Source organism: Arvicanthis niloticus, chromosome 2 (assembly GCF_011762505.2).
Source record: "Arvicanthis niloticus isolate mArvNil1 chromosome 2, mArvNil1.pat.X, whole genome shotgun sequence".
Lineage (NCBI taxonomy): Eukaryota > Metazoa > Chordata > Mammalia > Rodentia > Muridae > Arvicanthis > Arvicanthis niloticus.
In genome coordinates, this window is record NC_047659.1 from 147,629,600 (window position 1) to 147,656,284 (window position 26,685).

Consider the following 26,685-nt stretch of genomic DNA (forward strand, 5'->3'; position numbering starts at 1 on the left):
ATTTATTGGGAGGGTCCAATAGGCCCCTGAGGTGTTCAGTGCTGTGTGAACTCTTCTAGTACTAGAATGCAAGCCGCCCAGCAGCCCCAAAACAGCTGGAGAGAGCGGCACCTGCAGGGCAAGAGGATGAATCGCGCTCTCTTCATTTTTAGTGCACTCCCTAGACAATAAAAGTCTCCATATAGAGGTTGCAAAAACAAGTTAATTGGTATAGTGCTTGCCCGGCATGCATCAAGTTCTGAATTCTTGATCCCCAATACGGTTTAAAGCAGCTGTGATGGCTTACTCCTGCAATCCTAGAACTAGGTAGGTGGACGCAGGAGGATCATAGTAAATTCAAGGTCGTCCTTTGCTGCAGGCAACCTGCCTCAAAAACCAAAATAATTTACAGGGGTTGGGGAGAGGTTGACTGGGGACTGGGGATTGCACGGGCCTGAGTTTGACCCGTCGAGGTGCAAGGTCGAAGGTCTTGTGGAAAGCCGAGGTTAACGTGGGAAGCAGCGAACTGTAACACAATCTGAACTCGAGCTTCGGCTGTTCTGCCCTTTTTACCCTGGAATCTTAACTGTGGAAACAGACTAGAACCATTGCTTCCTGCTTCGCTGTAGTCTGACCAATCAAATTGAAAGATTAGTCTTAGGTGGGGCCAGAGAACGTTCTTATTGGACACTACTTCACCGAGGGCGGGAAGAAGGCGGAGTACGAACCCGAGCGGAAGGAAGGCGGCGCGTCGCTGATTACGTAAACGACTGCGGCCCTACAGTTCCACTGGTTCGTGTGTACGAAGCTGCCAGCTTGCAGTTCTCGGGGCTGGGCTACTGTAGTCTCTGCGATCCCAGCACCGACGCCAGCTACACTCAGCTGCCGCCTGAACATGGACTCCGCTAGCCAAGGTACCCGCAGATGGGCAGGGACTGTGCCGCATTCCCGCCCTCTGGGAGTAGCGACTCGGCCCCTCGGTCCCCTTCAGTCTCTGCCAGACCAAATCCACGGTTTCTCTTCGGCCAACAGGCCGTTGACCTCAAGGCTCCTGATGGTCTTGCTGTGTGTGCTTCTGCCTTGCCTTGGCACCTCAGCCTCCTTTGGGAGTACTGTGAAGCGGCATTCCTCGGCTCCCTCTCAGTTTCTAGAGTTTCATAACTCCAGACATTTCTCCTTATGCGCTTCACCTTCTGTCCGACTGTTTTTGGCTCTGCAGCTCTTTATCTTTTGCTGGGCAGTGAGGAATACCACATCTGGCGCTGGGCTCCAGTGGAGACGTGGGCGGCTCCCTACAGGGAAGGGGCGCTGCAACCATCCATGTGTTTAGAGCAGTGCCTCTTGGGTGGTAACGCTACTGTAGCCTACTTAGAGGTTGTCTCATGGGAGAAAGGTTGAATGAGTCAGGGGCACACCCGGAACACCAGATATGTTGCCAAAACAGACACCTGAGACCAGTATGAGGTTGCTACGGAGAAGTGTGGCCCAGGCTCAGGAGATTAAAATCTTGAGAAGGTGGTACAACTGGGGATGCTTACTTAATTAACTACACTGGCTAAGTTCAAAAAGCTTTTCTACTGTTTGGCCTGCACCAACACATTACCTAAGCATTAGAATTTCTGGGTTTTTGTAATTCTGGAATTTTTTCTACTTTGAAGGGAATTTGCAAATTCAGAAAGCTATCTACTGTTCTATTTTCATCTCTAAGCAGTAGATACTGGTCTTTGGAATGACACTCTAAGGATGTGGCTCAGTCATTGTTGTGTGACAGAATGTCTCCTGGGAGATGCAACATACATGTCTCCTCACCTCAGATAGGGAACTCAGAACAGACCAAAGGTACAGATACCACCAAAGTCCACTTTGGTGAACCAATGTGTTTTATTGGGGTTACTTACAGGAGCAGAACTGACCCAAAAGACAGCTGCAACAGCAAAGCCCACCCCAAGGTGATAGTTCACAAAGCTGAGAACCTTGAACACAATACACAGTCTTCAGGCAGCTCAACAGGTTGGAGAGTGTCCTTTCCAGGAGTCTCAGTTATAAAGAGGTTTACCTCTTCCAAGCAACTGGCCTGGTATCTGCTTCTTCCTGGCAGCTGTTACTGGTCTCAAAACTCATTTTTGCAACCTTTCTCTTCTGAGTCTTTGCAACTCAGTTTCACATTGTGAGGGACTCTCAGCTTTGATTGTTGTTGTCTCTGGCTGGAACTGGGGGGCATAGTGAATCTAGTTAGTTGTGGGGATTTCTTGAAGCTATTTTGAATTGTTTAGCTTTGTGCTCAAGGAGCTTTCCCTGTTGGATGGAATGTTTTAATCTCAGAGGAAACTATTACACAACAGTGGCAAAGGCCTTTCTCTATTATGTGTGAGGCTGTGGTTCTATCCTGGCATCACAATGAAAAGGAAAGGAAAGAGGGCAAGAGGGAGAGGATGAATTTGAAACCACTGGCATCATCACCAAATATTAAGGATAGCTTATTTTCCAGCCAGGTTCACTTAAAACTTGGTATTCTGTGTGATGGTTAGTTTTTATGTCAGCTTGACACAAATTGTCAATGTAGGAAGGAAGATTTCTTTAAATTTTTATTTATTTATTTATTTATTTATTTATTTATTTATTTATTTATTTGGCTTTTCGAGACAGGGTTTCTCTGTGTAGCCCTGGCTGTCCTGGAACTCACTCTGTAGACCAGGCTGGCCTCGAACTCAGAAATCCGCCTGCCTCTGCCTCCCAAGTGCTGGGATTAAAGGCGTGCGCCTCTACTGCTGGGCAGGAAGAAAGAATTTTAGTTAATTAATTTTTTTTCCAGATAGGGTTTCTTTGTATATTCTTGGTTGTCCTGGAACTAGCCGTGTAGACCAGGCTAGCCTAGAACTTACAGAGATCCACTTGCCTCTGCCTCCCAAGTGCTGGATTAAAGGTGTGCACCACCACTGCCCTCTGGGAAGAAGGAATCTTACTTGAGAAAATAACTTCTTCCTAGGACTAGCCTGTAGGCATTTCCTTGATTGATGATTGGTGTGAGAGAGCTCAGGCCACTGCCACCTCTGCAAGTGGTGCTGATGGTATTAGAAAGTAGACTAAGGAACCCGGTAAAAGCAGCATTCTTCATGGCCTCTGCTAAGCCATCTCTCCAGCTCCCTGGACTACTTTTTTTTTTTTTTTTAAAGCAAGGTGTCCTTACAGTAGAAGATAGTATTTTCACAAGTGAAACAGAACCTAAGGTTTGGCTGACTTAGCTAGTGTTTCTTGTACTCCAGCAGCACAAGGTGATATTGGGTTTGCATCTCATGTGCCCAAGAAATAGCTGTTCTCCATCCACTGTGCAGACGGCCATCATAGGCTTTTAGAGATATTTCTAGTCTCTGTTTTCCTGCCCTCCTTTGGCCACCCACCTCCTTCCTTCTTGCTGCTTTCCTAGTAGAGTAACAACCTACTTGACCCTTTTTGACTTCATTTTTGTCTCTGGCAGATATCAACCTGAATTCTCCTAACAAAGGTGTGCTGTCTGATTTTATGACTGATGTCCCTGTTGACCCAGGTGTGGTCCACCGGACTCCAGCTGTAGAAGGCCTGACAGAGGTGGAGGAAGAAGAGCTTCGGGCTGAGCTTGCTAAGGTACCGTGGTTTTATAATCTGTCCTGAGATGATCATGAGTCCTTTTGGGTTATACAGAGAGTAGAACACTGCCTATGCTGTGACAGCGCTGTTGCTGAGCTGCTACTTGCTTTCTGTGTCTACTGGGCTCTCTTTGTGTGTGCCTATTTCTAAAGAGTAGACTGAGTCACCTGTTGGAGGCAGCAGGGCCTGAGCTCACCTCACCACCTCTGTCTGGAAACACCAGGTGCTGCATGAAGAAGATGTCTACACAGTAATATCTACATGTGTGCTGTTTGTGGGTATTAACATGTGACTGTCATTTTTAAGATACCATACATCTGTCCACTGGATCATTTTAGTTTTATACGTTTTAGGTTGGCTCTAACTCGGAATCCTCCTAGCTCTATCTTTCAAGTGCTGGGATTACAGACAACTGTAATTCCACCACATTTAGTTTAGTTTCTTTTTATTGTCTTTTTGATAAGGCGTCTTACCCCCATGTGGGGCCAGGCAATTCTCTTAAATAGCTAGGACTATAGGACTACTGTACCACCATGCTGACTGAGAAGAAGTTCTTTTTCAGTGTAGTTATTTATACTGGTACTATAAATATTGAGAACACATTTCATAGTGGGAAGGCTTCAAAATTCTTCTTTCCAGAAGTCACTTTTCTTTAAAAAGTTCTGGTCGTTATGATCAAGAATCTTTCTTGGGGCTGGAGAGATAGCTCAGCAGTTAACAGCACTGACTGATCTTCCAGAAGACCCAGATTCAATTCCTATCACCCACATAGCAGCTCATACCTATTACTAACTCCTTTCCAGAGCTTCTAACGCTATCACTTAGACATACATACAGGCAAACACTAGTGTACATAAATTATATATATTTAAAAAAAAAAAAAAAAAGCTGGTGGTGTACATTTTTTATCCCAACACTTGGGAGGCAGAGGCAGGTGGATCTTTGAGCCTCTTGGATCTTCTAGGTTAACTTGGTCTACAGGCTGAGTTATAGGACAGTCAAGGCTACACAGAGAAACCCTGTCTAAAACAAACAAACAAACAAACAAACAAACAAAAACCAAAGAATGAAGGAAAAAGAAGAAAAAAAAAAAAAAAGAATCATTCTCTTAATCTCAAACTGCCATAAGAACAAATGAAAATTTCTCTTTGGTTTGAGTAACTGGCTGTTAGCAAGGCTTGGAGCTGACCTCTGGAACACCATAACTGCCACTAGAAATGCTTTTTTCTCACCTAGGTATCTGTCCGTCTGTCATTCCCCTTTGGGTCTGCACTATTGGCAGCGTTATGTGCTGCGTTTAAGCCAGGTCTAGGTCCAACTGGAAAAAGGACTTATATCCCAACATTCATATCCAGTCTCATGGAAGAACTCTGATAGGGTTAGCTCTCTTGGCTGTTCTGAAACTTAGCAGGATGGAGAAGTGGTTGGCAGTCTTAAAGAACTACTCACTAGGCTGGGGGTAGAATTCTTCGGAGGTTGAGATACTAACGCCAGTTAAAAGCAGAACAGCTGCCATTGTTGGCGCTAATTTTAAGACAAACTTTTGTTTTTCAAGACAGGGTTTTGCTGTTTAGTCCTGGCTATTCTCAAACTAGCTCTATAGATCAGGCTGGCCTCGAAATCACAGATCCGTCTGCCTCTTCATCCCAAGCAAATTAAAGGCATGTGTTACTACCACCTAGCCAAACTGTTTCTCTAAGTGAAAACTTCTGAGAAAATGTCATTACAGCATGGCCAAAGATGTTTGTTGGTCACTTCCAGTAGTAGTCATAGCCTCTCATGCCAACTGCATTTTTATTTTGTGTGGTGCTAGATGACTAACTCATGGCCTTATGTATGCAAAGCAAGCACTCTACCAACTGAGCTATATCCCTAGCCCTGCTTCTTTTATAGGTGGAAGAAGAAATTGTCACTCTGCGCCAGGTGCTGGCAGCCAAAGAGAGGCACTGTGGAGAGCTGAAACGGAGGCTGGGCCTCTCCACGTTAGGGGAGCTGAAGCAGAACCTGTCTAGGAGCTGGCATGATGTGCAGGTCTCTACTGCGTAGGTACCAGTCCCATGGTGGGGATGTTCCCTTGGCTAAGAAAGTGTTTGCTTGAGGCATGCCTCTTTTTATGTGGGGCGTGTAGGAGTGCTGGGGATGAAGTGCTCTACAGCAGTCAGCATTGAATGAGCCTACTGGAAACAGGTAACCAGAAACTTTAGTTCTTATGGATTGTGCCCGTGTTTATTCATAGAGAGAATCTGCATGTGTTTGAAAGGTGGATGGACTTAGCCAGGTGTCCAAGTAGAAAGTGACAAGAAGAAAGTGTTTCCCCTGGGTCAGAATTAGTCAGAGCATCAATGAGGTTCTTAGAATAAGTCTTCTGTATGTGTAGAGGTGGGTACCAGGCTCACGTGTGATGGAGTTGTCAGATTTTGGTTAGAGTTTGCCATGTTTGTATCCATATTTCTCCTCTGATACAGTACTCCTTTGGAGGATATCTCTAGAAGCCTTTTACCACAGAAGCAAAAATCAAATCATATTATCTCAATTTCACATGTAGAAACCCCTGCTTCTATATTAGGGTGTTTGGGACTTTGAGTCCAGTTTCTTGGAAATGATGTGAGCATGCAGGGGCCATGGTCTGTGATGTTCTCATGAGCCTTCTGCAATTAAAAGATGAGGTGCTCCTGTGTCGTGTTTGGGAAAGGGCATGGCCATCGTTGTCCTGTACAGTACTAGAAGCCCTGGGCCTCTATGGGTGTGGTAGTGGTTCTGGACTGGTTAGGTGGGCTGCCGAGCAGTAGTATTGCCAGATGGTATTTCTGTCTTCTCTGGAACCTGCAACCTGAAGCCTGGGTTGAAATCCTTCCAAATATTCACCACAGACTTTCTGTTTCTAGCTATGTGAAAACGTCTGAGAAACTTGGAGAGTGGAATGAGAAAGTGACGCAGTCTGACCTGTGAGTGCCTGCCCACGCTGTCAGTGTCCTTCCTCACTCTTCTCTGTCTCCCTGGAGCGGGAAATTGTGCGTCCTGGTCACAGACCGCTTTCAATGGTTGCTGGCTATCATTCTCTTCCCAAGCATAAATAAAAGTATGCTTTAAGTACCTGAAGGATAGAGTACAATAATTCGAGAAATCCACTCAAGCAACAGACCATGCTTAAAGTTATCAGTGTTATCAGTATCTTTTGTTCACCCTGACTTAGCAGTGACATGGTGGTTGATGCTATCTGACCAGTTGTGCTTGTTGTCTTCTTGTCTTCTACCTTTAGATTCAGTTCCAGCTGTTGGGGTTTGAGAGGTTCTTGAATTGGGGTGGAGGTAGTGACGGCACATGTTGATGGGTTCATGAAGTTCTGTGGTCTGAAAGTGCCACACTGTCAACCACATAAAATATCAGTAGAGCATGAATTACTTGTAGACAGTCCTATATGTCTGTCAAAGCTATAGTTTAGTGACGTGTTATTTTGAGATCCTTAGTTTAGTTAATGGCCTCTTATTTACCTGTGTACTAGTCAGATTATAATATTTTTGTCCTTTATCAGGTTGATGCATGATTTAATCAGACCTTGGATATGGTATCTGGCAGCATTTGACTGCCACAGAATAGTCTTCCTTTAGTAGGAAATGCTGACATGGTTATTTTTAGGGGACTTTCTTGGACCTGCCAGCAGTATAAATAATGACACAGAGTCTTTTCTATAGTTTAAAGCTTAGGTCTTTCACTGGGGCAGTTTCCCAGCTTGCTCATCTAATTTAATCCAGTTATTCTAGCCTGCGGCCTCCCACTGGTCTGGTCTGTTCCCCTCTGTGTCTGCTCTTTTCTCCCTGCTTTACTCTCTCTGTCCGGAAGGTCTGCCCCCTATTTCCTTCCCAGCTATTGATCGTCAGCTCTTTTATTACAGCCAATCAGCAGCAAGATAACCTCTGATACATCATTAGATTGCCTTTAGGCAGGTGAGGAAGGATGAATATTTACAAAATAGAAAATCTGGTGATGGGTCATAGAAATGACAACACTAAAATCCTGTCAGCAATCAGTTCTCTGCAAGGTACAGAATTAACAACTGAAAATGCAACAGTTATTATCAAGCTTAAGGGAGAAGTCCTTTCACACTGCAGATTCAGTGTGAAAATAGTCTTGGGAAAGTGTTTATTCATTGTGTTTGAGAAATCACCAGGTATAGAGTAGTCTGTCCCATCTTGAATAGTTTCTCAAAAAGCTCAGTTAAAATACACGGAATCCTGATTTCTCCCAGAGAAGTCTATGGCTTTGTGTGGAAATGTAGCTTATGGGATACCCCATTCTAATCACTTCCTCTGTCAGAGGCCTTTTCTGGGGTTTGTCCCAACTTTTTGGAGAAGAGCTGTTAGCAGTTATTCCTAACTGGCAGGCATTTCTACACTGAGATCCCGGGGCACTGGGGATAGGATTAAAGATACCACTTACTCTGATTCCTCTGCCTGGTTAGTGTCTATCTTGATCAGAATTCAGAAGATGCACTGCTGGCAGGAGTCACTCTGTCCGGAACTTCCAGAGGAATGTCGTATGTGCAGACTTGCTGACCTTCTTGACCCATGTGTTTGTAGATTCCTTTCAGCCAGTAGCATGCGGGAGGACTGGAACAGTGTAGGACTCATTAGTGAACGTCTGCCCCTCTGCATAGCCCTGGGAAAGTTGTGCTACACTCACATAGCTCAGACGCTGTGGAGAGCCTTCCTGTCTTAGATAGCTATTTGTGTATAAAGGAGCATCCGTGTTCTGTGGGTCTTCAAATCTTAATTTCTTTTTATAGATAGCTATAACTAGAAACAACAATGTTAAGTGTACCACACAAATTCTGTACTTGTTGATTCATGTTTCACTTTGAGTTACTTGGGCTACAGTTAACATCACAATTAGTGTTAATCAGGGTAAGATGACAGAGAAGCCCCTGCTTCTAGTTTTGCAGCCTAATGAGGTTGCCTAGGTGTGGGTATTATGATAATTGTTACTATGGATGGGGAGCTGTATCTTTTGGTAAGCCTAAGAAGGAAGTGAGGTCAGCCTCAAAAGGAAGACTCTGAAAGTGAGGGGAAAGCACATCCACAACTGCTGACAGACATACTTAACTGGTATAGGTTCTTCTAAGGCAGTGGTTCTCAACTTTCCTAATGCTGTGACCCTCTAACACAGTTCCTGATGCTATGGTTGATGACCACCAACCATAAGATTATTTTCATTGCTACTTTATGACTGTAATTTTGCTCCTGTTATAAATTGTAATATCTGATATGCGACCCCCGTGAGAAAGGGTCATTAGAACCCCAAAGGGGTCATGATCTACAGGTTGACAACCGCGGTTCTCAGAAGTGTTAAGGAGGAGCTGTCTAGGGCAGCACACACAGTGCTCCCTAGCTAGCTGTCTGACTCTGCTTGCTGTCTTCCAACACTCACCTTGTGAGCTTAGCTTCTCCATTAGTGTCATGTAGTGAGTCTCAGGTTCCCAAGGAGGATGCTTATACAAGGCTCTCACAGTGGGCCTGCAGCATTGGAGTCTATGGACCTGGGTGATAAGAACCTTATGACCTACCTACCTCCCTTCCCTCCCTCTCTTTCTTCCCTTTCTCCTTCTTTTTTTGAAATAAGGTCTTTCTGTGCGGTTTAGTCTGGCTTTGACTTTTCATCCTCCTACTTTAGCCTTCCCAGTGCTGGGATTATAGGAATGATGTGCTACTCCGACTGACTGACTGACTGACTGGAGTGTGTTTGTTCTCTCTTTCTCTCCCCCTCCCCGACTCCTTCACCCCATCTTTTTCCTGTTTTCCCCCTACTCCCTTTTTTAGGTACTAGTTATCCTGAATTTATATTTTTGCAACTAAATGCTGCTATCCTAGTTACCTTTGAATTTGGTGTTTTAAAGAAACACTTTTTAAAAAATGGTTTTCAGTGAAGTGTACTTCAGAGAACTCTCTTTCCTGGCTTTGGTGGGAAAGTGCCATGTGGCTTGGGCTTGGGCAGGGTCAGGAGGAGGCTGCAGAGCCTTTGTGGATCATTAGATGTGCCTTTAACCATGGACTGACTGGTGCTCTTACCAGACCTCCTGTGGGAAGTAAGGATGGGAAGGGCTTGGAAAGCCAATTATGGAGCGCTTCAAGCTTTACTAGGTATGCTGGAGAAGTTGTTTAGCTTAGCGTGGTGGTGCTCAGCAGCCTCATGAGGGTCTGTCTCCTCTTGACTCAGTTTCAAGTTCTCCAGTTCTATCCAGTGAGGAGCTCTGATCTAAAGGTTTTTAATGAGGGATTTGGTTTTTTGTTATGGTCTTTGTCATTTTTGAGACTGTTGTGTCTCTTTTTGTGATAGCAGAACCAACAGGGAAGCAAGTTTCTTATGATGGACTCCATAGTATGAATCCTGTGAATCATTATATTGATAGGTGGGATAACCCATGAGCTATATCTTGCTGTGATGTGTATAAAAGCTAAGCTCACAAGGTGATAGCTACAAAGACAGCACGCAGAGACAGACAGCTAGGAAGCACTGTGCTGTACTGCTCTAGACAGCTCCTCTTTAAGAACTAGACTTCTTAGAACAGGGGTTCTCAACCTGTGATCACAATCCCATTGGGGGTCAAATGATGCATATCAGAAAGTTACATTATAATTCATAACAGGAGCAAAATTACAGTTATGAAGTAGCAATGAAAATAATCTTATGGTTGGGGTCATCAACCACAGCATGAGGAACTGTGTTAAAGAGAGCATTATGGAGGTTGAGAACCATCGTCTTAGAAGAACCTAGAATAGGCAGTGTGTCTTGTCAGCAATTGTTGATGGGACTGGTGGTCTTTGCTGAGATCCAGGCTGCCCATGCATTGTAGATTGAACATGAGGAAGAGATGTTCATGTTCTGGAAGGATATTGTATAGCTAGTCTGGAAATCAGAGGACTTGTTAGTGTAAAGAAAGTACTACATTGCACTAATCCACATTGGAGACATCCTTCATGGGTCGATCCACCCATGAAGAATGTGCTTTCGTGCCTCAGAAGACTGTCCTATGTGAGAAGAGGAAGGGGAAACTTTGAGCTTGAATTGGCTTGATCAAGGGCTAAGAATGTTTTTGTCTTTACTGCTCCAGTTGCCTGCCTAAGTTGCCATCAGACCCAGCATGTCTGTGGTCTGTTTTCTCTTTAATTGGCAGATTTTGGCTTCCTGAGCAGTCAGAAGTATCATAAGAAAACAGGAGAGTGTAAGTCTCAGGTTATGTTTAGATGAACTGAAGTTGAGGAACTGAAGTAGGTCAGCAGTGTAGGGGTTGAGGGAATGTGCCCCCACCAGCCTCCTCCCTGCTCTCCTTGGTTGCTCTCTGCACACTTTGGGGTTTCATTTTGCTGATGGACTGTTGCTGCTGCCCTTGCTATTTACCCTAAGTAGTGTGTCTTTTTCCTAGCTACAAGAAGACTCAAGAAACTCTCTCACAGGCAGGACAGAAAACATCAGCTGCCCTGTCCACCATGGGCTCTGCCATCAGCAGGAAGCTTGGAGACATGAGGTAAGCAGTTGGAAACCTGCTTCAAGTCAAGGATTCAGACCCACAGCCTAGAGACACCTATGAAAACTTGGACCAATAAACTTGTAGACCTTTGTTTGTGGGAATTCCTCCTACTCCTGTTGCCTGCCTTTGGCCCTTTGTGTATTCTTCAAGGAAAGAAAGGTCACTAGTCTCTTTTCCCTGCAGCTTTTTTACAAAGCAATGATGTAGCCTAGGAATTGAAATCATGATGGAATGGGTTGTACATTAGGTTGGGCCACACGTTGTCTCTAAGATCAGCTTGGGGCTTCTTGAATATAAGGTAGTGTGTTTGGTGGTGGGTAGTTACTGGTTATACCACTAGTATCCCGGCTAGCTCCCAGGAACTACCCATTATTATTATTCCTGAAAATTGGGCTGTTTACTCATTTCAGGGTTGGGGGGGGGGGTTGAGACAGGGTTTCTCTACGTAACCCTGGCTGTTCTGGAACTTCCTCTGTAGACCAGGCTCCCCTTGAACTTTCAGAGATCCGCTTGCCTCTGCCTCTTGAGTACTGGGATTATAGGTGTGGTCTTTGTAGACTTTTTAGATAGTGCCTCATTCTGGAGTCCAAGGAGGTCTTGAACTCATGGTAATCCTATGGTATCAGCTTTCTGAGGTACTACACCCAGCTTTTACTCATTTTTTTGTTTGTTCAGAGCATTCTGGGTAGAAATCTGTTGGGGTAGGCAGCCCTTGGTGTTGTCATGCACCTGCCTCTCTTGACAAGAGTATTAAGTATTGGCTATCATGCCCACCCTGTTCAGTCTTCTTGATTGAGCTCTTTTTTATGTGGCCTGCCTTTCTTTGGAAGCATAAACATGATTTTGTTTGGTTTCTTCTCCATGTTTGAGAAGAAATAATGTTTCCATTTTTTCCTCAGAGAACTGAGATTTCCATTGACCCCCATAGTGTGTAGTCTTGGGATTATGGCAGGCAGTTGGAGTCTCTGTGGCAATGCTGCTCTCAGAGCACTATGAGATTACTTGGTTTCACTGCTCTGACGTGTGGGCCAGCCACAGTGATCAGGGCTTCCAAAATAAGGTCTGATGAACTGACTGGATCTCTCCAACTGGGTGGTTGTGCTGGTTGTGGTCACAGTGCCCAAATGTATCATCTCCTAGGGAAGAGTGTATCTGTTGGTGTTTGTATTAAACTCTGTTCTCTCTGGTGCACAGAAGAGCCGTATCTTCTCACAAATAATCACAGTGGTTTCTGATGCCCAGGTCCATCAGGCTCCTGGATGAGCATGCCTAGTTCTTGAGAATGCCTGTTAGGGGCAGGAAGCAAATAGCATGAGTTTAAGGGTAGATGGATGATTCTGTCCATGGTGGACCAGTCTTGGAGCTACTAGAGCTCTAGGGGCTCTAGTATACTCTGTATACTCTGTATATACTCTGTATACTCTGGACTTAGGATGAGGAGTTGGAAGAAGAAAGTAGGCTTGGTGACCCTTCTTTAACCTACAGAGTGAAGAGTGTGTTCTTCAGTGGTTTCTTCTGTGTTGGGAGTAGCCTCTGCTTAAGGCCATTCATAGAATTCAGGAATTTAGAGATGGAGGACCTGGTTGTACCGTGAAGGAGTTGCTTTGTTGTTCCATACTAGCAGCTGTCATTGGATATGCATGTTCTAGGTTGGTGTCTATGTAATACAGCCTAGAGCCTTAGTGCCTAGCTCTGAGTATGTTTGAGATTGTGTCATGGTGCTTGGGTTCTGTTTTAGCTTCAGAGAATGCAAGGTGCTTCATGGACATGAAGTGTTGGCCCAGCCTGGCTGGCTCACTGTATCATATCTCACGTCTTTGCTCACTAGGTTACTTATGTCTCAGGTATTTTCTTTAGACCTCTTTTGCTTTCTTTCCTTTAACTTGGAGTAGTGTGTATTGTCGTACGTGTAACAGTGCTCAGAAATGCACTTCTGTGAACCACATGGTTGTTTTCTTATGCTTTCTTATCAGCCTCCTGTGGAGTTGGGAGGGGGCTATGTATTCTGCTGTTCTTATGAGTTTGAGCACTACAGAAGCATTCACAGAGTGCCTCTTTCACCCACTAACCCTACTTGATCTTTTGGAATTTGAGCAGAGGGGTCTAGGGCTTCTGTTGGGGGTCTTGTATGGCATTGGCCTCCCTTGCTCAATAATTCACTCTTTCTTCTTTCCTCCTGCTGCTGTCTTTCAGGGCTCATCCGTTCTCACAATCCTTTAGGTAAGGTGACCTTGGACCTGACCTATGGACACATCTCTGTATTAGGTCAGGGAGGACTCTGCTAAGCCTGTAGGAGGCTTTGTTGGGTGAAAGTAGGTAAGCCAGGGCAGCAGAAGTACCCTTCCTCAGAAAAGTACCCAGTAGGCGGCTGCTTGCTCACAAGGCATGGTCTGTATGATTGTACACTTTGACTGCCTCATCCAAGCCAGATTGGATTGCATGTTCCTGGGGCAATAAGTGACTGACCTAACCTCATATGGCAAATCCATGTTTAAGTTTATGCCAGAAAATAAGCATTTCATATAGGAGGAAATACCAACCCTGTCCCTCATGTTCTCAATCCTATCATGTACAGACCCTGTTTTTTGCTTGTGAGAAGCAGTGTTATGGCCCAGACTGAATTGTATCTGATGTATTATTTGAGAGCCCTTAGATACTCCTTACCAGAAGTTTTTATGCTGACACATGCATTATTGCCACATCCTAGTAGTAGGCACTGGGCGGTCTGAAGCAAAACAGAGTAATATGTGACTTTAAATATTTTTATTTAACTTACCCTGGGTGTTACACTTTTGCCAAAAATTTTCAACTTGCTATGGGCACCTGATGACTGTGGACCAAATATTTCCAAAACCCTAGGCCTAGGTCTTCATACATTTTCTTTGTTTTGTTGTTTGTTTTTTTTTGTTTGTTTGTTTGTTTGTTTAAGACAGAGTCTCACTATGTATTCCTGGTTGGCCTGGAACTTATCTTGTAGATCAGGCTAGACTCAAAGTCAGATATCTGCCCGCCTCCGCCTCCCCAGTGGTGGGTCTAAAGGTGTGCACAGAGCTTCATTTTAGATCAGGCTAGACTCAAAGTCAGACATCTACCTGCCTGCCTCTGCCTCTGCCTCCCCAGTGGTGGGACTAAAGGTGTGCACAGAGCTTCAGTTTAGATCAGGCTAGACTCAAACTCAGACATCTACCTGCCTGCCTCTGCCTCCCCAGTGGTGGGACTAAAGGTGTGCACCAGAGCTTCCCAGTGCTCCTTTGTCAGTGCTTCACTGCTCAGCAGTGGCTTCATTGTGGACACCCATGGACCTGGGAGGAAGGGCATTGTGTGGAAAGGGTCAGTAGCTCACTGATAGTGAGTGGTGCTGCTGCTTCTCACAGAGAAACTGGTGTATATTTGAGCTAAACTGGCAAGATGGGCTAATTCTTGCTTCCTTCTCTGCTTTCATCATGCTTCCAAGCAGCAGCTACTCCATCCGTCACTCGATAAGTATGCCTGTCATGAGGTAATGTATGTGTATTTCCATTGGCCTAGCAATGTCTCTGTGTGGGGTGGGCAGTGACACGAGTCACACCTTATTTCTATATCCCCCAACCTTTATGTCTTCATTTTCTGGTAGCTAACCACTGTGTGTAGGCTAGTAAGGAAGAGCTTGTGGGAAGGAAACGTCTTTTGGGGCCTCCAGAGGGAACCATTCTATGAAGCTCTGACCCACATTTAACTTTGCAAGCTCTGGCTCTGGATACCTGTGGTTTCAGGAGGGTTGGGTAGAGAGGCTGGCATATGCACCTGGCCCCTCCCCTCCACAGATGGGTCTTTGGAGACCTCATTCTCGGAGCCCCACAGAAACATCTCTAGTGTAGTCTGTTGTTCTTGCCTGTTTGGCTAGGCACAGTGCCTCAGTGTCCATCCTTTTAGGAAGACTGTTGGGGAATCTTATTGTGTGAGGATCTTCTTCATCCTCTGTTTCCTACCCTCCACTATCCTGAAACTCTCTGTGATTTCCTTATTTTTATTTTATTTTTATTTTTCAAGACAGGGTTTCTCTATGTAGTCCTGGAACTCACTCTGTAGACCAGGCTGGCTTCTAACTCAGAGATCTGCCTGCCTCTGCCTTCTGAGTGCTGAGATTAAAGATGCCCACCACCACTACCTAGCCTGTGATTTTATGCGGTTTATCTGAAGATACACCTGAAAGGCTCTAGAACTTTCCATAATCCCAATACCAAAAAGCCAGAGGAAATAATATAATCAAGTAGGTGGTTTTTTCAGGGTGATGCTCACTTATACTCTACGTGTTTGACTCCAGTAATTTCCTAAAATGTAGGAACTTGACTGAATCATTTGTGATTATGGAGAACCACACTCTTACTCTGGAAGTGTCTTATTTTTTCAGTGCTAATGCCCCCAACGAGCTGCATCTGAGTTTAATCAGGGCCGTCTACTTAGACTGCAGCAAGGATCCTGCACACTGTAGTCAGGGGTTTGTGGTACTCTTAAATGTCATCTGGACCAGGAAAGCACCCCAATGAGATTCCGTGTGGAGTCTGCACTGCTGTTATACTCCTTTTTGTTGTATTACACTTTATAATCAGAGTTTAGGACCTGAACATCCTCCTAGCCCTAGGTCTTTCAACTTGAGAAAAGTGACAGAACAGTTCTTTATACCAACATTTCCCTCCTCTCTTTAAAGGAACTCTGCAACCTTCAAGTCGTTTGAAGACCGAGTGGGAACCATAAAGGTAACAACTCCTGAACTGTGTGTTTCCTTGAAGCATGGGTGTGATCTGCTGCATCAATGTCTTTATTATTGAGGGCCCAGTTGCCACAGGACCTCACGTAGAGAACAGCAGCTCGCTCTCGTGTTGTTCTGTAGCAGTGGCATCATACTGAACTTGGGTGATGTCTCTGGATGAAAAACAGCATGTTTTGTTTGTTTTTTATTTTTGAGACAGGGTCTTATTGTATAGCAGCCCTGGCTAGCTTGGAATTCGTTATGCGGGCCAGGCTCACCTTTAACTGAGTTCACTTGCTGGAGTGCTAGGATTATTGGTGTGTGCCACCACACCTCACTGAGACAGCATGCTCACTCACAGGGCCTCTCTGCAGTCGTGTCCACCTTTCTTCTTTTCCCTACCAACCTCTAATCTGTTCTTTATCTCGGTAATTTTATCCTTTCAAGAATGTTTCTTAGGTTGTGGATAAAACACTTGCAATATAAGAGTCAGAACTCAAATTCACTTCAATCTCTTGTAAAATTTTTTTGGGGGAGGGTGTGTGTACATGCCATGGTACACATGTGAAGGTCAGTAGAAAACTTGTCTCTTCTTTTACCATGTGGATCCTAGCGATCAAACTCAGGTGGTCAGGCTTGGTGACAAGAACCTTTTCCTGCTGAGCATTCTTGATGGTCCAAGGACAGGAATCTAGATCTCTAGCCTGAAAAACCCAGGTAGGTGTGATAGCCTGCCTACAGTCTCACAGTGTTCTGGAGTTGGAGACAGGAAGACAGGGTATCTCCAGGGGAGGCCGGCTAGGTAGACTAGCCATGTCACAGAGCTAGGTTTAGTGAGATAAACTGCTTTAAAAAATAATGGGAAGAATGATTAAGAAAAATATCTAATGTCAACCTCTTGTCTCCACACCCATTCATACAATTATAAAAGATAAATCCAAGTTTTTCCTCTCAGTCCCTGTTCCTGGAATGATGATTCTAAGTCTAGCCACTTTTTTTTTTTTTTTTTTTTTTTTGATATTTTATTTACATTTCAGATGTGATCCTCTTTCCCCATTCCCCCCCCCCAAGAACCACCCCTTTATCCCATCTCCCCTCCTCCTGCTTCTATGAAGATGTGACCCCACCCACCCGCCCACTCCCATCTCCCCACCCATGAATTCCCCCACACTAGGGTATCCAGCCTTCACTGGACCAAGGACTTCCTCTCCCACCTATGCCTGACAAGGCCATCCTTCCCTACATATACAGCTGGAGAGACATGGGTCCCTCCCTATGTGCTCTCAGGCTGGGGGTTTAGACCCTGGGAGCACTGCTAACCACTTATTAATAAATGCCTAGGACATAGGCTTTGGCTTATTTCTGACTTGCTCTTAACTTATTAGCCCTTTTATTCTAACCCTAGTTCAGCTACATGGCTGGTTTCTTCTCCTTGTCTTCTTATGTTCCTCTCCTCAGCGTTCCCAAGTGAATCTTTTATACCTCTCAATATTTCCCAGAATCTCTTCCTACCACTGTCCCACCTCATATTCATCCTGCCTCAGTTCATTTTCCATAGGCTTTTCTACTGACAGGTGTTGCTTATAAGAGATTGTCCCTACATAGAACCATGCACACATAAGCAGAATGTTTAATCCTATCAATTGGGAAGCAGAGACAAGCAGATCTTTATGAATTCTAGGCCAGTCTGGTCTACATAGAGAGTTCAGAACAGCCAGGGAAATATATCCTGTCCCGATTTTTTTCCTTTGTGTTTTTTTTTGCCTGCAAGTATGTATGTGCACTCTGTGTGTCTGGTCCTCTAGAGGTCAGAAAAAGGCACTGGGGCCGGAGAGATGGCTCAGCAGTTAAAGAGAACTGACTGCTCTTCCTGAGTTCAATTCCCAGCAACCACATGGTGGCTCACAACCATCTGTACTGGGATCCGATGCACTCTTCTGGTGTGTGTCTGAAGACAGCTACAGTGTACTCACATAAATAAAAATAAATCTTAAAAAGAAAAGAAAAAAAGGCACTGGAACTGGATTGAAGAATAGTTGTGAATCATTATGTGGATGTTGGGTACTGAACCTGGATCCTTTCCAAAAGCAACAGGTGCTCTTGAACAGTAAGCTATCTCTCTCCTCTTCTCCCCACCAACCCCTGAAACATGTTTCTCGATATACAAAATTTAATCACTCTAGTGGAACCACATAGTATCAGTGCTTTTCTAAACAAAATGAATAATTCTTAGAGAACCTAGCCAAACTGTTGTATGTCATTGACTCATTTTATTATTTCATTGCTAACTCGTGTTCATGATGCATAGACTTGTGCAGAGAGCTGAGCATGGCCCTGGACCTATTGTTTTGTTGTATCTTAGATTGACTTACTTTCTCTGTTTTCTCTATAGTCTAAGGTTGTGGGTGGCAGAGAGAATGGCAGCGATAACCTCCCTTCCTCACCTGGAAGTGGTGACCAGACATTGCCGGATCATGCGCCTTTCTAAGCCTGTCCTAGCTTGCCAGCCACAGAATACAGAAGCACACCCTCATCATCACAGCTCCAACTCTGCATGACAGAGCCACAAGCCAGGAACGGTGAAGAGCTGGCTGAGAAGACAGTCATACCCATGCTCATGCAGATGTCGCTGCCTTGGCATGAATTAGAGAACAGTCTTGTACATTAATGTTTTACACTAAAGTTCATAGATGAAGCAGGTCACTGTGCCATCCTTTCCAGGGCCACAGGAAGTGGACAGGGTGGGGGCCTGAGGAGTACTGGGCAAGAGCCCATGCTCCCTCTGAAGATCTCACTAGAATGTTGAGGGAGGAAGTGTCGGGTATTATGTGAACAATGTTCCTTCCTGACCTTCCCTCGCTCAGAAGGAATGCACTCACCTAGGTCATATTGCATGGTCAGTTTTCATACAGATGAGGAATGAGCGTTCTCTATTTTCTGAGACCCTAGAAAGGAAACATAAGCAACTGCTTCATTCTTACACTAACAACCTGGCTTTGGCAGAAGCAGATTCACTATTTTTTAGATATTATGGACTTTTCAAAAATTAAATAGAAAAAAAAGTGAGGCAAGACAGCTTCAGCCTCGTTGTTGAATATCATTTCTTTGAATTCAAGCTGAAACTCAAGCCTTACATTGCCTTATGCTTTGTTTATAGTCTTTTTATATATCTGTATAAATGAGGGTTCTTTAATGGGTTATGATACTATGTAAAATTTTATTCTGGCCCATCTCATATTCTGCCAGTACCAGTTATTACATTTTATTTCTCTAATACTTTCTCCTGGTGTGCAAAACTTGGTTCTCTTAAGGAGTGGCATTTTCCAATAGATTTCCACTCTGACCCACAGGACTTGTGTGCTGTGGGTCAGGAGAGCTGAGAGAAGGAAAAAAAAAAAAAGCCTTTATCTTTAGCACCTGAATGGGATATGCCCTGCACAGTGTTGCTTTACTGACAGTGGGCAGGCTCTGGTCCATAGTTTCTGCCTGCCTGTCCTTACATGGACAATAAATGAAAAGCAGAACCAACCTTGCAGGTCAGGTAGGGGATGTGGTTTTGGTTCGGCCAGAACTCTGCTGTCATCTTTTCTCAGGAGCTACAAAGATTTCTAAGTTCCTTCCTCCTGCCTCCAATTGCCACATTCTGCAGCCTCTCAACACCAGGGTCTTGTGTGTTGAGAGTCATGATTTGGAGAGAGGGGCAGCACTGTGCCTTAATGGCTCTTAGCAGGGCAAAGACTATCTGTTGTGTGCACATCTCTGCACTCCTAGGGTGAGGTGGAATTTGTCATTTTAGTTTCTGGTTTGATACAGTGTGATGTATCTTGATTATCAAGTACCCCTGGTTTCTTTGGACACCCTTAGAATACTGTTCCACACAAAGCAAGGAACAGCAAGTAACTGGGGATCTGAAGAATAACACATTATTGGTGTCTTCCCCTCCCCCCAGGGTTAAAAACAGTAGCTGTGTGAGGGAGCACATTACAGGAGTGCAGGTCACTAATGTATCTTCCTACAAATATTAGCAGGCAATTTGTCAATAAAGCATTCCTTTGGAGGAAAATCCATATCCATTTGTTTGGTCTGTCTTTTAGGATAATGACAAAAGATGAGAGTAAATGCACATGATTCCTTGCTTTGAACAGGGACAAGCAGGAGACAGTCATGGATGAATTTACAAGTCTTTGGTGTGCATATAAAAGGAGGGAATTGTGTAGAAGCTACATCTCTGGATAAGACCAAGGATGTATACCAGGCATGCAGTTTAGGGGCTTGCAGTCCATTATCAAGATTGGCTTCACTGAAGGGGCCTTTTTGTCCCAGTGAACGTCTAGCTTTGCTGGCTTTTGCTATGAGGCTGTGCCAGGAGCTTACCTGGCAGAAGAGGGCATTAGGAAGACCAGCATCTTAGCCCCACTGAGAGAAGACTGTTACCCAGTGGAAGGAACAACAGTCCTTAGGAGGTGTGCTCTTATGCAGATGAGTGGCCATGTGAAATAATGATGAGTAATTGAAGACCCTTAAGTGCTTAGTGAACAGAGTAAGTTGGAGTTGTGGACCAGGGCTAAGTGGTGTGAGTGGGACAGGGAGTAGCCCTCGCCCTGGGCAAGCCTGGACTACAGGGCAGTGACTAGATCTGGGCTAGAAATTCTATATTTACCCTAGATGATATTGGAAGGCAGTCCAATATGCTCCAGTCATTAAGCAAATACTATACATGATCTGTGGATGAGAGGTTGCCTGTCCAGCTTTATGGGTGCATGACTGTGCTCATGGACCAGTCCTCAGGACTGCACTCCTTAAGGAAGATGTGCTCCTCTTCGAAACTCTGGTTCTCATAAAATGAGGTGTGATGAAGGTCTCAGAGTATCGTAGACTGGAGCAAGTTGAACAGGTAGAGCCAGGGCATATTTGAGGGGCTTGTACTGGGAAAGAGCAACAATATTTGAAGGCTCAGATTGAGGATGGTGGAATCTGCCTAATTCAGATAAAGGGATATGATAAAGCACTTAGCATCAAAGGCAAAACCTGACTGCCAGAATTCCTGTCATAAATTCTCTTAAAGGTTGTTAACTAGCTTGGCATAGTGGCATACACCTTCACTCCCAGCACTTAGGAGGCAGAGGCAGGTAAGTGTGAGTTTGAGGCCAGCCTGGTCTACACAGAGAAACCCTGTCTATAAATAAAAAATGAGTTGGCTTGCTAACCTGTGAACATTTGTAATGTTTTTTAGAATGTCATGCTTTTGCAGAGTTTACTGTGAAGAGCCATCACAGGTATTGTGTGTGTGTGTGTTGTAGCCATTCTTTCCCTGTAGTTATTGTGTGTAGTTTATTGGCTAGATTTCATTTGAATGTGCTTATTTGTACAGTTAGGCAGTTTTACATTTTCACTTACAAGTTTTCTCTTTCTCCTTTTGTTTTTTTGTTTGTTTGTTTGTTTTGTTTTGTTTTTCCAGACATGGTTCTCTGTGTAGCCCTGGCTATTCTAGAACTTGCTCTGTAGACCAGGCTGGCCTAGATATCCACCTGCCTCTGACTCCCAAGTGCTGAGAATAAATTGTGTGCCACTACACTACCTCTTGGCCACTTTCATTATTATAAATGACATTACTATAAACATCTTAATACATAAAATGTATGTATTTGGAGACTAAAGAAATCCTTGATCTGGAGGGAATCACTTAAGGCCTGATTCATTTTTGGAGTTCCCAACACAGACAGACCATAGCTTCTGTATTCAGTTGGTTCCCGGTCAGTTCCACTGCCCTTCCTGCTGTGGAGTCTTTTACTCATGTTCTCCCTCTCAAAGGTTACACTATATATCATACAGCTCTTACCTTAGACCCAGAGCCTCCTGTCTCTGCTAGGATGACAGGCGTGCATTTCTACACTTCTGTCTCTGCTAGGATGACAGGTGTGCATTTCTACACTGTCTCTGCTAGGATGACAGGCGTGCATTTCTACACTTAGTTTTCCTTCTTGAGTGTGCTTATTGGTTGGTTTTTGTTTCTTTTGCTTGCTTGATGTTTGCACAGCTTATTAAGTTTCTTGGGCTATATGCTGCTGACAGTCTAGAACATGTGCCAATTCAAATTCAGTCAGCATGCAGAAAGGTATAAAATAAAAGACTCTGTTGGGAACTATTGGGATTTACTAAATGTATTTTGGGAGGCCTTAAGTGTTATCTGCTTTGCTTTTGAAAACTGGCTTGAAGACGGTCGGCAGTAGTGGCCATATATCCTGTTGGTTAACCAACAGCTCTTTAACTGGACTTAAGGCCGCTCAATACGAGGGAAATCGTACCTAATCCTGGAAACCTAGGCAACTATCTGGGGCTAGTGAGGTCATGGATCACTTGACTAAACCAGCATAATCCCTAACCACATCCTAAATAGTTATCCTTATGCCTATAGGTAAGTGTAGTTCTCACTCTTCATCAAGAAAACCTTTCCAACAGACGGAGATCATTACAGAAACCTGAAACTGATCAAAATGCAGTTATGGAAAGAAGGGGAGGAAAAACTGCAACAACCGGAGGACCGGCAGTTTGCTCTAAGATTTATCTCCTAGAAATGTCAGAGAAGCTACATCCATGAAGTAACATCTAACCAACATGGCTGCCTAACTATGACCTGAACAAGGACAGCATCTGTTAAGCATGGTGTAAGGGAGAAAACCCACAAGGCCTCAATCCTAGATTAAGAAATTCTGGTAACTAAGGAATTATGAGAGTTGGAGAAATACTCGTTCCTAGAGAAGAGCATAGCAATTGGTTATCCCATACCAAATGCTCAGCCTTGAAAACATATACAACTTAACATACAGACCGAACAGGTTGTAACGAGGCCATGAATTTGAAAGTGTATGTGTTAACATGAGAGGGTTGGAGGGAGGAAGGGGAAAAATGGTGTAGTTACAATCCAAAAAAATTATAAAGGAAAAATGGTGGGCAGGCAAGAATGAAAGTAAAGCTGTAGAAACACTGGCCACGAAGACTGTTAGGTAGCTCTGGAATAAAAGCACAGCTCATAAAACGGTAGTAGTATTGTTTGTTACAGCAAGGGTGATCAGGTTTCTTAGTAAGTGAACAGAATGAACAAGGATTGTTGAGACAGAGTGGGAAGAAAAGTCCTTAACCGTCCCCGCACATCACTGCCGACGATCCTAGAGGATCGCTAAATAATGGCGGTTGGTTTTTCAGTGGCTGGGGAGGCACACAGCAAAGTCTTTTCTGGGTGCTCTTCAGGGACGAACAAAAAATGTCAGTCCTGAGGCAGTACCTTGAGATGAAGGTCTCCCTCTAGTTTTTTGATAAGTAGTAATAAATTCTTTGAGGCTTATATGAAGCATCGAGCAAACTTAACTACAAGACGAGCAGTTTTACCAGCGGAGTGCCACTTGCCTGCTTCCCAGAGGCGGAACCGCACGCCTAGGCCCTGCCTCTGCTCCGCAGCCGTAGCTTCCGGCTTCGTCGCTGCGGGCTCCTCCCACCACTTTAACCCTTCCCGTTGACTGTCAATTGGGGCACAGCCTTTCGCGGACCGAGTTCTACCGGAGCTCCGGAGCTTCCGCGCGGTCCGGCTACACCGGCTCCAACTATGGGCGGAGCCTCAGTGAAAGGTTCTAGGCGCTTGCGCAGCTGGCCCTGACCTGCCAGAGCACACGTCTTTTTCCGGGGGCGCGCGTGCCAGTGCGTGAGCGTGCGCGTTCTTGCTGCCGCCAGTGTTGCTTCCGCCGTCCTCTGCCGCTGCTTCGGCTGTCGCCGCCCGGGATCCTCAGGCCGAGCAGTAGGCCGGCCGGCTGCCCAGCACTGCCCCGGTGCGGAAAGCGGAGCCGCGGAACCCGTGGACCGGCGGGCGTGCCGACAGGTGAGCTCACTCTCGGGTGGCTCTCAAATTAGGTGGGGCCGCGGGGTTCAGGCCGCCGGAGCCGGGCGAATGGGAGGGGAAGTGGGGCGAGGGCGCCGCGGGAGGAGGTGAAAGCTGTCCGCAGCCGGAAATGGCGGCGACCCTCGGCAGCGGCGGCGAGCCCGGCCCTAGGCACCGCTAGGCCCTCATCGACCTTGCGCACGGCGGGGCGGCGCGGGGACGAGGCTTTCCCGGCCAACCCGGGTTTGCACGCGCGGCCGCCTCCGCGGCTCCCGGAACGCAGAAACTGATGTAGGGAGGCGGGCAGTAAAGGCTCTGAAGCTTGTTCACATTTTGGGATGCAGGAAATTGCCTTATAGTTGTAAGTTTTAAAAAGCATTTGACGTATTTAAAAACCCTACTTTATATGCCTCGCAACGACATTTTAAGAGGCGCTTTTGTATCGAGCCCTTTGGGGAGAGAATTAGGGACCCATCCGTTCAGGCTCCAACTTGTGCTATATGGCTGGATTAAAAACTTGTTTTTCCTTGTGTCTAGGAGATGATTTCTCCGAATTCATTAAGTGCATCTTCGGAAAAATAATGCAAAAGGTAGCTTTAATTTGTTTTCAGATTGGACTTTGGGGAAATTGGGTCGCCGTTTATTGGACGCTCAGCTGATCATTTATCCTTTATAGGCAGTGTGTCTGAATTGCTAGTGATTTGTCTGTTAAACCATCAAAACGCTACTTAATACCACAAAGAATTTTATTCACCCATATATTGTCGTGGTTGCCTAAAGACACAACTCTAATCGTAAGATAATTATGTTCATTTACTTGCTTTCTTTAAGGAAAGCGCGGTCTGTTGGATGACATTAAAAGCCAGGGCTTCCCGCAGTTTCTAACCTAATGTGTGTTATGATGATTCTGTTACCTGTATCAGTGTTTTCATACGTAGGCTGGCCCTATCTGGGTGGACGGCAAGTGTGGAGCCAGTGGAGCCTCTAAATGCAGACGAGTTTGGAAACGATGTGCCTGTCCTTGGATTCTTTAAGCTGCGTCCATGCCTCACAGTCTCTTTGCCCCAGCAGCCTCCTTGCTAGTCTCTTAACCAATTTAAGTAATCAATCCTTGATTTTTTTTTCTTGGCCACTTGTTCTGTGAGATATTCTTCATTTCTGCTCCTCTGTTGCTCCCTGTATACTGTAACTAGTCTGCTGTCAACTGTTCAGCTCTCGGCTTAGTGGTTCCCCTCCTTGCTTAATTTTCATACAGGGCTTGATTCTCATTTAATGTGTTAACATATTTAACATTGCTTTTTAGTTAAGGTTTTGTTTTTTTAGTATAGTCAGGTAGTATGTGCCCAGTAAATAATTACCTGATGAATGGAAATGAGTTTAGTAGCAGCTGAGCGATTGCCCTTTCACCAGGAAGCCAATTAGTGAGTACTGAGCGCTTAAGAGTCACCAGGCTTCTGTATCCTCAAGGACAGCCACCAACTTTCCCCTTCCCACTTTGAAAAGAAAAGACAGGCAGTTAAGAGGATATTAGAAAGGGCTTAGACTTCCCTGTAAAATCACTTTACAACTTTTTTGGGGGGTGGGGGTGGCGTTGGTTTTTCAAAACAAGGTTTCCCCCTGGCTTGCCCTGGGACTCTATAGACTGTGCCGGCCTTGAATTCAGAGATCCACCTGCTTCTGCCTTCCAAGTGCTGGGCCTAAAGGTGTGTGCTACCATCAGCCAGTTCTTTGTAACTTTTGATTTGTGATTTTTTTCAGAATTAAATGTTTTAAAAAGATATGCTACTGGTTCAATAAAAAGGCTCTTAGAAATTTTGTCTTTGGTGGTGTTAGGAAGTCTTCTGATTAGTTATTGTGGAGAGGTTGTTTTTGTGAACAGGATCTTGCTATAGTTCAAGCTAACTTGCAGCTTGCGTTCCTCCTGCTTCAGCCTGGCAAAGCCCTGGAATCATAGGATTTTACAACCACACCCGGCGTCAGAGTGAGCAGTTGCTGATGTCCTTAGCTGGAAGCTCATTATCTAGTGCTATGGCAGCCCAGTAGAGACTTGTTTGTGACTGAACGACTCTGTAGTTCTTTCTAAGGCTGTTGCCTCCTTCCCATCTAAGCTTAGAAGAATATCTAGATTTCTCTGGTTTTTTAAAATTTATTTATGCATTTTTAAATGTAGATGTGTGCTGTCTGCATGTACACCTACATGCCAGAAGAGGGCATCTGATCCCTTTATAGATGACAGCCACCTGGTGGTTGCCGGGAATTGAACTCAGAACCTCTAGAAGATGAGCTAGTGTTCTTAACTGCTGAGCCATCTCACCAGCCTGATTTCTCTGTTAATGTGTGGTTCAGTGTTGGGTGCATGCTGCACAGTTCTACCCACTTTTACCCAAGAGCACTTTGGAAAGAGCGATGCTTCTGGGTATAGTTGTAGACCCACCCTGACAACCTCCTTTGCTGAAGATCTAACTGAATGAATCAGACTTAGAGCTTCAATTGAATCCAAGGCGTCTGAGCCTGATTTCTTCTGTTTGTTAACCACCTATAGCTTACAGTATCGCAGATCTGTCAGAGTTGTATCTTTAAGGCCCAGGTGCATGTTGCTCACAGGCGCTCGTCAGTAAGTAACTGAGGTGTGATGGGGCTGAGGCTTACGATAAGGTAGCGTTTTAGAAGTTTGCTTCTGAAAACAGAACACGAGGTGTGGGGTTTGAAGTGTGTGGTATTGTGAGCAAATCAGCAAATGCAGTTATTCTTCTCCAGTAAAGAAATAAACTCCTGAAATCTTAGGGAACTGGCTAGGAGCCGTTTGTATGGAAATGAAGCATTTTACGATCAGTTCTGCATTATAGGACCTCTAGTGTTCCTGTGGTGCCTGCTGGGCGTTTTCAGGTATGATATATTAAGCATTTAAAAATGTAATAATCAGGACTGAAGGTGCAGATAAGAGGAGAACCGTTTTGTCTA

At 44.8% G+C, this 26,685-nt stretch overlaps 2 protein-coding genes across 22 annotated transcripts in view; both read left to right on the forward strand.

Moving 5' to 3' along the window:
• Positions 1-708: 708 nt before the first annotated feature.
• Positions 709-19,921, forward strand: Tpd52l2 (TPD52 like 2). Of its 17 annotated transcripts, none has more exons than XM_076930426.1 (9): positions 724-893; positions 3,455-3,600; positions 5,497-5,645; positions 6,489-6,548; positions 11,021-11,122; positions 13,319-13,345; positions 14,580-14,624; positions 15,813-15,861; positions 18,247-19,921. In XM_076930426.1, the coding sequence occupies exons 1-9, from the start codon at positions 875-877 to the stop codon at positions 18,340-18,342; spliced, it is 693 nt and encodes a 230-aa protein (XP_076786541.1). In that variant the 5' UTR covers positions 724-874; the 3' UTR covers positions 18,343-19,921. The 17 variants fall into 17 exon arrangements, with proteins under 17 accessions (XP_076786549.1, XP_076786541.1, XP_034350433.1 ...); XM_034494542.2 differs by having other exon boundaries at positions 14,583-14,624; XM_076930430.1 differs by having other exon boundaries at positions 726-893; positions 3,524-3,600.
• A 3,550-nt stretch (positions 19,922-23,471) lies between these two features.
• Positions 23,472-26,685, forward strand: part of Dnajc5 (DnaJ heat shock protein family (Hsp40) member C5) — a 31,652-nt gene continuing 28,438 nt past the window's right edge. For 2 of the 5 annotated variants that reach the window (XR_004606143.2, XM_034494549.2), the window contains exon 1: positions 23,494-23,724. The gene's annotated coding sequence lies outside the window, so the exon portion shown is untranslated. Of the gene's footprint in view, positions 23,725-24,261; positions 24,315-26,685 lie in introns of all 5 variants that reach the window. The other 3 variants (XM_034494550.2, XR_004606144.2, XM_076930438.1) reach the window with 3 other exon arrangements.

Excerpts from the sequence above, each read along its gene's own strand:
- Tpd52l2 (XM_076930426.1), top strand. Across the intron at positions 6,549-11,020 it reads AAAGTGACGCAGTCTGACCT|CTACAAGAAGACTCAAGAAA; the intron begins GTGAGTGCCTGC and ends TCTTTTTCCTAG. Across the intron at positions 11,123-13,318 it reads AGGAAGCTTGGAGACATGAG|GGCTCATCCGTTCTCACAAT; the intron begins GTAAGCAGTTGG and ends GCTGTCTTTCAG.